General features: G+C 41.2%; 1 protein-coding gene across 5 annotated transcripts in view; it reads right to left on the bottom strand.

Annotated features, from left to right (window-relative positions):
- Positions 1 to 7,527: 7,527 nt before the first annotated feature.
- Positions 7,528 to 10,999, bottom strand: part of RTEL1 (regulator of telomere elongation helicase 1) — a 151,415-nt gene continuing 147,943 nt past the window's right edge. For 2 of the 5 annotated variants that reach the window (XM_087962324.1, XM_087962325.1), the window contains exon 36: positions 7,528 to 8,065. In XM_087962324.1, the coding sequence (XP_087818450.1) occupies positions 7,973 to 8,065 (93 nt within the window). In that variant the 3' untranslated portion in view covers positions 7,528 to 7,972. The remainder of the gene's footprint in view (positions 8,066 to 10,999) is intronic. The other 3 variants (XM_087962327.1, XM_087962328.1, XM_087962326.1) reach the window with 2 other exon arrangements.

Genomic DNA, 10,999 nt, shown 5'->3' with positions numbered 1-10,999 from the left:
AAACAAAGGCTAAAATAGATAGGGAAATAGATGCGTTAATTTTGAGGCACGCATCAAAAATAAAATAAAAACAAAAAAAAAACCACCATGGATTTGGTTTACCACCATCATGGGTCCCAAATGAAAAATAAAATAAAAATGAGGATGTGACCGGGAAAAAAAAAAAGTCGACCATTTCCAATACGGGTAAACTGATGACCAAGTATGCAAACGATACATTTCAAGTCAATTCCTTGGCAGATTAAATACCATTTCTGCAATGATTTTGTTAGAACGACTCCCTAATTGATGATATAGTTGGGGAAAAAAAGGTATTTTTCTTTTCAAGAAACTCCAACTGAACCTTTGCTATAAAAACCTAATGGAAAATTCACTGTTGACATAACTCAAAACTCCTTTTGAAACTTGACAAGATTGTTCCAAAACAAAGTCTATTTTTAAAAACATGACTAGAAACACACAACCCTTGTGATTTCCAGAAAGTAATATGGAAAGGTGATTGCCAACATTTTTGCTGATAAAGACTATTTCACGTAGAGAGGTTTCTCTTGAAATATCAGGTATTGCTATTATACATTCCTTCTTCTGCCTTATCTTCTTAAAACTGATGGTATCCCAGAGCCTTTCAAAGCCTTTTATTGTTGATCCAGACAGCAGGATGTGAATCATGGATTGATTCAGTGCCGTTAAAGGAGGAAAATGCTGTGGATTTAATTGATTCTCACCCCCCACTCCACCCCCAGTTCATACCAAAACAAAACAGAAACAGAACCAATTATGCAGAGAAGTACTGAGCTCTTACCTAAAAAACACAAGATTTTAAGACGCTGTCAATGTTTCAAGCACAACCTGGAGTTCAGTCCCTTTATCATAACTCTACGGCATTATACCCAACAGAAATATTTCTGGTTTCAAATGTTGCTTAATCATCTTTCCCAACTATGTATGTGTTTTCTTCCAATATTTTCTTGCTTTCATACAAGTCCACAACATATGACAGTTAAGTGTCTGGGATCCGATTATATTTCCAACATTTGGCAGACAAATTGCTAAACATTTTTTTGCCAATCTGGCGGGTGGCAAGTGCCACCTATAAAACATTTGATAGAGGTTTTCCTTATATGCAGTAGCCATTGTCGATTTATAATTCCTATCCCAAAGTTTTTGCCATTTATCTAATTCTATCGTATAACCAAAAGATTTTGCCCATACAATCATTGTTTCTTTGACTTATTCCTCTTCCATTTTATAACTTAATAAATAGTTATATATTTTCTTAATCAGGTTTTCATCTGTCCCTTATAACATCTTATTAAGTGCTGTGGGTTGGTTCTTTGTAAAAAACCCATGTGTCTTTGGCATCTTTCTGTGAGACCTTGAGCGCCTGCCGTGTGCACTTATCTATCTGTTTTTGTAAAGCTTTATGGCGCCTGATGGCGTCCCTTTCTGAAGTTTTAGAATTCCCTTTAGCCTGCTTAGGTTTGTGCTGAGATTTGGCTTTGACCTTCAAGGATGAGGTCTGAGAGCTGATACCGTCTGCCATTTCGATTGAAGTTGGAATTGCAGTATGCTTGTTATACAGTGCAAAATACTGTGAAGGCGGTTGGCAGGCCCAGGGGCCAGATCTGAGGACAGGCCGGTTGCCCTGATGATGTTTCTATTGCCCCCTTTCCTCTTTTTTTTTTTTTTTGAATAATACCTATCTATAATGAGTCGTATCTCAGTAATAATATTTTATTGATATTAAAATATTATACTGAAGAGAAAATTATTATTATTATTATTATTATTATTATTATTATTATTATTATTATTATTATTATTATTATTATTATTATTATTATTATTATTATTATTACCGTATGTATGTATGTATGTATGTATGGTATTCAGCTTTGTTCAGGTATTTTCCCACGTCATTGTAGTTGTGCTTTTAAAGTTGTAGCAACATTTCGGCAGAATCTCATCTGCCATCATCAGGCTTCTGTATTGTGTTCGTCTGTCAACTTAAGAAAAAAATGTATGTATATGTATATATATATTTGTTTTCTTAAGTTTTCATGGTATTACATGTATGGCATTCAGCTTTGTTCGGGTATTTTCCACGTCATTGTAGTTGTTCTTTTAAAGTTGCAGCAACGCTTCAGCAGAATCTCATCTGCAGAAGCCTGATGATGGCAGATGAGATTCTGCTGAAACTTTGCTACAACTTTAAAAGAACAACTACAATGACGTGGGAAAATACCCAACAAAGCTGAATGCCATATATATATATATATATATATATATATATATATATATATATATATATATATATATATATATGTATATGTATATGTATATGTATATGTATATGTATATGTATATGTATATGTATATGTATATGTATATGTATATGTATATGTATATGTATATGTATATATGTGTGTGTGTGTGTGTGTGTGTTTTCTGAGGTTCTCGCGGGTATTTGTATGTGGATCTTTGGTTATTCGGGTTTTCTCCCGCGTAAGATTGGGAGTATCTAGGCAACGTTTCGATGAAGTCCCATTCATCATCTTCAGGCTTGTGTCTTCGGCTCTGTGCTTCTCAGAGGCTCTGTGCTTCTCACTCTGAGAAGCACAGAGCCGAAGACACAAGCCTGAAGATGATGAATGAGACTTCATCGAAACGCTGCCTAGATACTTCCAATCTTACGCGGAGAAAACCCGAATAACCAAATATATATATGTGTGTGTGTGTGTGTGTGTGTGTGTGTGTGTGTTTTCTTAAGTTTTCGCGGGTACTTACATGTATGGCCTTCGGCTTTGTTCGGGTATTTTCCCACGTCATTGTAGTTGTTCTTTTAAAGTTGTAGCAACGTTTCAGCAGAATCTCATCTCCCATCATCAGGCTTCTGTATTGTATCCGTCTGTGAGTCAGACTTTTACAGTGGTTTCAGATTTAAATTTGGGGCAGCCTATTGCTGTGCCAGAATGGTTTTTTCCTCATCCTGATTGGTTGGGAGTCTTGGTCTGTGTTTATTGGTCTCGGAGTTTGCGGTGTTCTGCTTGATTGGTGTCTCTACCTCCAGCTCAAACACACCCCAACCAGGCACCCAGATGAAACCCAGCTTCCTAACTAATGATAGCCGTCCATTTACCCGAAGCCAAGCTGCACTAAAGGCCTCCAATAAAGTAACACAATGCTGCCAGTCAATCAAGATACAAAAAGAGCCAAAAACAGACAGAAGATATTAGAGACACCAATCAAGCAGAACACAGCAAACTCCGAGACCAATAAACACAGACCAAGACTCCCAACCAATCAGGATGAAGAAAAAACCATTCTGGCACAGCAATAGGCTGCCCCAAATTTAAATCTGAAACCACTGTAAAAGTCTGACTCACAGACGGACACAATACAGAAGCCTGATGATGGCAGATGAGATTCTGCTGAAACGTTGCTACAACTTTAAAAGAACAACTACAATGACGTCGGAAAATACCCGAACAAAGCCGAAGGCATACACACACACACACACACACACACACACACACACACACACACACACACATATATATATATATATATATATATATATATATATATATATATATATATATAGATATATATATATAGATATAGATATATAGATATAGATATAGATTTTTGGTTATTCGGGTTTTCTCCGCGTCAAGATTGGAAGTATTAGCACGTTGATGAAGTCTCATTCATCATCTTCAGGCTTGTGTTGGCTCTGTGCTTCTCAGAGTGAGAAGCACAGAGCCTCTGAGAAGCACAGAGCCGAAGACACAAGCCTGAAGATGATGAATGAGACTTCATCGAAACGTTGCCTAGATACTTCCAATCTTACGCGGGAGAAAACCCGAATAACCAAAAATCCACATACAAATACCGAGAACCTCAGAAAACATTATATATATATATATATATATATATATATATATATATATATATATATATATATATATATATATATATATATGTGTATATGTGTATGTGTGTATGTGTGTATGTGTGTATGTGTGTATGTGTGTATGTGTGTATGTGTGTATGTGTGTATGTGTGTATGTGTGTATGTGTGTATGTGTATATGTATATTAATTAAGTGGCACAATGTCCCTGCACAGGTGGACACAGGCCTAGGTGCTCGCTGTTGTGCCGCTGGGTTGATTGGGCTGTGAGGGTTAAGCCAACAATTGAACTGTAAGAATAGCCTTGAATGTAGAAAAAAACCAAGACGAGGGTATAATGGTCCCCAGCATTTCTGAAGGGAACCTCTGCTCGGAACAGAGTTACCTCACACAGCACGAAATGGAATACAGGCGCGCGGCCACGAGGTCTTGTAAGAAAAGATGGCCTCCGGCCGTTGATCTTTTGGCGCTCTCCCCAGCAGCAAACTCCCGCCGTGTAAAGGAATAGCCTCCGATGGCTTTTCCTATGAGGCTAAACGGCGGGGAAGGGTGGAAGGTACTAAGGATTTGAATCCTCCACCCCAAGTGGCATTCAGAGGGGGAAGGAAAGCGATACGACTCTGTTGGGAGCAAAGAGCTCATGCCGCTGTTTGGGTAAAGAAACTGCGGCAATCGGTCGGAATGGCAGGGGTAGAAAGATCGGTTGTGGGGAGGGGGCGCGGAGCAGCGCCGAAGCCTCCCGCTGCTTTGGGGCACGAATTGGCACTTCCCTGAAATGTGAGCGATCTCTGCAATGCAAGCCAACGTCGAGAGATTGCAATGGGATTAGAAGGCTAAAGACAAGCTGATTAACTTTCAAACCTGCTGGCAAGGAAAGAATTTTTCCCGTTTCGGCCAAGGAAGAATCACAAGCACTGCCTATCTCTCACGAGGCTGAGCAAAAACTGGGGAACGCTGGGGAGGAGTCCCGTGGAGGAGGAGGAGCGTTCCACAAATTAAGCCCAGCCTAGACATGAGGAGACTGGAGCACCTCCCACTACTACTGGATGCTCTGAACAGCTCACGGGAGAACATATTTTACTTAGAAGCTTCAACGCTGCCACATTTAGTGCCTGGGAATTTGGGAGGGGGGGATTTCATAGAACGGGGAAAGTTTAGACATAACAACATTCTTCTTCTGAGTCAAGGACAAGCCATCCTGCACCTGGAAAAGGAGCGGTTGGAGGAATGTCTTCAGTTGGACCATGTGATGGACGCAGCGCATCATGGGGTTTGGATTTTCAATTACGAAGGGAAAACCCGGAACTCTCAGATTTGGGTTTCCACAGATGTGCCAATATGACAACTCTACTAAAACGGAACTTTTGAGAAAATGCTTGTCTCGGAGTTTGTTGTGTTGGGAGTGTGTTACTTGGAACCCTGACACCCGTCTTCTCATTTGGCGGCCAAAGTATTTGATCTTCAGCTTCAGCACCTGTCCTTCCAAGGAACAGTCAGGTTTATTTTCTTTTTAAGATTGACTGATTGGATCTCCTTGAGGTCCAAGGGATTCCCAAGAATCTTCTCTAGCCCCACAATTTTGAAAATATCAATTCTTTGGTGCTCCGCCTTCCTTACGGTCCAACTCTCACAGCCATACATTATTTCTGGGAAAACCCAAAGCTTTTGACTGTTTGACTTTGAGAAGAGATGAGGGAGGCAAGATGTCAGATGGAAAGCAACCATCAGACAAGGGACTGTAGGACTTAAAAGCCTTACATTACAGGAAGGTCAATTGCGGTTAACTGTGAGGAAGTCTTGCTAATCTGAAGGGTAATTTTAAAGAGTTCAAAAAGCAGAGAATCCTGTGTCAGGAATGCTTTGATCTGAATTCCCGGACAGAGTTAAGGGGTGGGTGTTATCATCTCAACAGACCAGCCCCCACTGATGGGAAAGTTTTCTGTAGATAAGAAAGTTTTCTGTAGACCCTAGTACCTTTTCTGAGAGATGCTGTTGAGGCTGGTTTTGGCGTGGTGTTTCTTGTCTTCGTGGGAATAATTCTTGAGAAACCCTCCAAGTCATGTCAAATTTGTATTGTAAGTATGAATCTAGTGGAACAAAACCTTCTGATTTCATAGGGAGTGATTTACAATATTGTGAGAATCCCAGTGTCAGGATAAGATAAGTAACTGGTGGGAAAAGAACATTCCTAAAGCCTCTGAGGCTGAGTTTCCCCATCCCCAGGCCCCAAAAAGGGAGAGGAGACCCACCTAGAACGCTATGGACACCTCTACCCCTCCCCTAGAGGGATGGTGAACGCCGTTTCTGAGGGAGTCTTAAGAGTACTCAAACTATGCCATGCTTTACATATTTTTCTTTCATTTTCTTTAGAGAAGTCAGTGTATTGTTACAGAGCAGTGATGGCTAACCTTTTCAGCTTGGTGTGTCGAAAATCGGGAAAAAGTGTAGCCTTCCTCAGGTCGTGTGTCACTTCAAGAAATAGCAATAATTTGGTTTATGACGGACTGGGCTGGGGTGATCACACAGGGCTGTGAAACTCGTATCCCTGGTCTCAGGGCTGCAGGTGCAGGATGTGGGGATCGGAAGGCCACCTTACAGGGCTGTGAACCTCATGGATCTCCTTTCCTCCTGTAGCGTTCCTGAGGTAATGAAACTGACAAACCTCAGTTTATGGCGGTTAAAACTGGTTCTCTGCTGCAAAGATCTTGCGGCAGCGGTGACACCGCGCCTCCACGCAACAAGCAGGGAGCAGGGATTGGAGCAGAGCACAGGCAGCCTCTAAATGTGCAGGTTTTCCCCACACCAACAGGCGTGTCAGTCAAAGTGCCTCGGCGTGTCACGAGTGACACGCGTGTCATAGGTTAGCCATCACTGGTATAGAGTGATGGATGTATAGGAGACCATACGATACTTGGAATCTAAATGCCCCAATCTGGAAACATTTCATTTCAACGTTATCCATGCTGTTCCAAAAAAAAAAACACAACACTTGACTACAAAATATTTTGCACTCTTTTAGTTTAGAATTATGTCTGCCTGATTTTAGTCTATGAAAGGGTTTCAGCCTTTAATTAAGAACTGAGATCCCATTTTTTTGGTCTGATAATATTGCTGATATACGGTACAACAGCTTTTTTTTCAGAATACGTAGCGTCGTTTTCATCCCAAAGGTGCTTTCTTAAGACACAACTGGATTTTATTGTTTTTCTTTGAAGGCGTTTCGCTTCTCATCCAAGAAGCTTCTTTCACACTTACGGCCATTGCAGCCATCCTCATGGTCATGGTCTCAAAACTTGGACGCTTGGCAGCAGGTTTCAGTGACCTGGGGTCATGGGGTCACACTTTGCACCCTTCTGAAAAAGCAAAGTCAATGGGGAAGCCAGATTCACTTAACAACCGTATTCCTAACTGATCGACTGCCATGACTCACTTAACAACTGTGGCAAGAAAGGTCATAAAATGGGACAAAACCCATTTAACAACTGTTATCATTTAGCAACAGACATTCTGAGCTCAGGCTTTGATCGTAAGTCGAGGAGTACCTGGAAAGTATTCCTTCGTTCACAACACATGCCTATCCAGATCCTATGGAAATTCAAACTAATGTGACTTTGTGGAAAGTTTTCATTTAATTTATATTATAAGGACGGCAAAGGAAAACAAAACAAAAAACAGGGTGATTCTTTGGAGACAGAATAGAAAGCTCCACTCAGATTCCGTTATTAGAAAGTCCTTTTTAATTTTTCCATAATAAAGACAATAGGCTTTGTGGTACCCGGTCTGACTGCAAAGGTCATCATTAGAAAAAGATAATAACATATTAACTCTGATTTTAAATGCCATCTAGATTGACTGAAACAGACAGGAGCACTTGAGTGGCTCAAATATCTGGAGAATGGTCACGTTGAAGACCGTGTGGCTTCTCTTAAGAAGCGGGTGGGTTAGCCTGGAGGATCTAACTTAAAACCACGTGCAATTTCGTTGTTCCTCTTCCACACAGAGCAGCTGGAGCCAGCCGTACATCCTGTAGAACCCGTTGAACAGTTCACGTGTTCACTCTACGTGCCTTTCACGGGGGGATCTGGCCAGTAAGATATGGCCAAGTGTCTTCTCTTGGTGTCCGCTTGGCATTCTGGGCACTTCTTAGCAAGCTGTGTGGAGAAACACAAGAGCAATCAAAATATGGCATTTTACCTCATGATCCTTGTGCAAAAGCTGTTTTCGGCCATCTTTTGAGGCCTTATCCTGTTTAAAACAGTGAACTAAAGTCCAAATGATTTGTTTGTATTCTGCCTTTATTATTTTTATAAATACCTCAAGGTGGCAAACATATCCGACATGCCTTCCTCTTCCTATTTCCCCCCAACAACCACCCTATGAGGTGGATTGGGCTGAGAGAGAGAAAAAGGCCCAAAGTTAAGAAGATAGATAGAAGATAGAATTCTTTATTGGCCAAGTGTGATTGGACACACAAGGAATTTGTCTTGGTGTAAATACTCTCAGTATACATAAAAGAAAAGATTCATTCGTCAAGAGTCAAGAATCATAAGGTACAACACTTAGTCATAGGATACAATAAGCAATCAAATCATACTAGAAAAAGTCAATATAAATCGCAAGGGTAGAAGCGACAAAGTTACAGTCATACAGTCACAAGTCGGAGGGGATGCGTGATAAGGAGTGATGAGAAGATTAATAGTGATAGTAGTGCAGACTTTGTAACAGTTGGACAGTGTTGAGGGAATTATTTGTTTAGCAGAGTGATGGCGTTTGGGGAAAAACTGTTCTGGTGTCTAGTTCTGGTGTGCAGTGCCCTATAGTGTCATTTTGAGGGAGGGAATTGGAACAGTTTATGTCCAGGATGTGAGGGGTCTGTAAATATTTTCACAGCCCCCTTTTTGACTCATGCAGTATACAACCACCCTGTGTAACCCAGTTGGCTTTTATGCCTAAGATGGGACAAGAACTCCACATCTCCTGGTGATGGGCTCAGTCACCCACTTTGTCTTTTGTGCCTGAGGCAGGACTAGAACTCACACTATCCTGCTTCCTAGGCTGTTGCCTTAACCGCTAGACCAAACTGGCATTCCCACTTTAAATATTTGAATGTTGCTAAGGTTGAGAAACACTGGTTTAAAGAGGTAATGACGCATAGCACTAAGCTCTTGGAATAACAACACAAATTACATCAAAAGTAATTTGTTGTAATGGTGAAACATTGCGGAAAAATTTACTTTCCTCCCAAGATCTGGCTGTGCATATATATATATGTGAGGACATCACTGAGGAAATGAGCTATGTTTATAGAGAAATAAGATATGTAAACAAGGACATACTAAAACACTGAGAAAAAGATGACAGATCCCAAGATGTCAAAATCAACAAGGTCTCATTTATTTGTGGCATCCTTGCTACTCTCTGAGCTGGTGGTTTGCTTGCAGGTATTTCTGTAGAACCGTAGAACCGGGCAATTGCAAACAAATCGCCATCCCTCTGCTAAACAAATAATTCCCTCAACACTGTCCAACTATTTACTAAGCCTGCATTACTATCAGTCCTCTTATCATTCCTATCCTATCACGCATCCCCTCCCACTTGTGACTGCATGACTGCAACTTTGTCGCTTGTATCCTTACGATTTATATTGACTGTTTCCTAGTATGATTTCATTGCTTATTGTACGCTATAACTATCATTAAGTGTTGTACCTTATGATTCTCGACTCCTGACCAATGTATCTTTTCTTTTATGTACACTGAGAGCATTTGCACCAAGACAAATTCCTTGTGTGTCCAATCACACTTGGCCAATAAAGAATTCTATTCTATTCATTCAAGCTCAGAAAGCAACAAGAACTCCAGAGTTCAACCCTGAGCTTAGAATAACAGAGTTGGAAGAAGCCTTATAGGTCATCTTGCCCAGGGGACCTCAGGGGCCACCAAACTCATAATTTTAAATCCCAGGGACCACTAACTGGTTCTGTGGGCGTGGCCTAATTTGTGGGAGTGGCTTGGTGGTCATGTGACTGGCTGGGCATGGCTTGTATGTAAATATTATGAATATTTATATAGATATTAAATTTTTTTATAAAAAAGAGCAACTTTTACCCAAAATCAGGCAAATCAGGCAGGCAGATTGAGTTGCTCACCGAATCATTCAGTGATCTACTTGCCATTGGCTAGCTCAGTCTCTCAAAATTTGCTTGCCGTGAGTCTGCACTGAATAATAGAAAGTTCAGTCCTAAGGGAGGTTCGGCTGTGCTTAAAAGCAGAGCTGAAGATAGCAAGCAAGAAATCCAACCATTTCCTGCTTCCTAGCTAATCCAAATCTCCCGGCACAGCAGAACAGATGATAGTCGGAAAAAGGAAAAATAGCAATTTTGTCAGGCAAGTTTACCGGGTAAGGAGTGAGTGGGTGGGGAGGGTTCCCGCGGGCCATGTGGTCTGCGCAGCCTTGTGTGTTTCTGCGCAGCCTGGATTAATTGCTTTGGGGGTGTGTGTGCTCTGGGGGTGAGATTTCTCTGCGGCCCACCAAAATTTTCTCACGGCCCACCGGTTGGCAACCATGGATCTAGCCCAACCCCCCCTTGCTCAAGCAGGAGACCCTATGCCACTTCTGACAAGCGGCTGTCCAATCTCTTCTTCCAAGCCTCCAGCGATGGAGCACCTACAATTTCTGAAGGCAAGCCGTTCCATTGGTGGATGGTTCACACGGTCAGAAAATTTCTCTTAATTTCTAGGTTGAACCTCTCTCCTTGATCTGTTTCCATCCATTCTTCCTTGTCCGGCCTTCGGGTGCTTTGGAAAACAAATGGATCCCCACTTTTTTTGTGGCAGCGCCTCAAATATTATGAGACTGCTATTGTGTCTCCCCCAGTCCTTTTCGTCAAACTAGACATGCTCAATTCTAGCAACTGTTCTTCACATGTTTTAGCCTCCAGGCCCCTAACCGTCTTGGTTGCTGTTCTCTTCATTCTTTCCAGAGTCTCAACAATAACAACAACAAAAAGTCTAAACAAAACAAAAAAACACACACGTCTAAACCTTAAAAAAGCTACAGAGGTCCCCTTCTCATGGTTTCGTTTA

Source organism: Notechis scutatus, chromosome 3, assembly GCF_049901735.1.
Source record: "Notechis scutatus isolate UNSWTSFEM ecotype Mainland chromosome 3, rNotScu1.2, whole genome shotgun sequence".
NCBI lineage: Eukaryota > Metazoa > Chordata > Lepidosauria > Squamata > Elapidae > Notechis > Notechis scutatus.
This window is presented reverse-complemented; position numbering and strand designations above follow the sequence as displayed.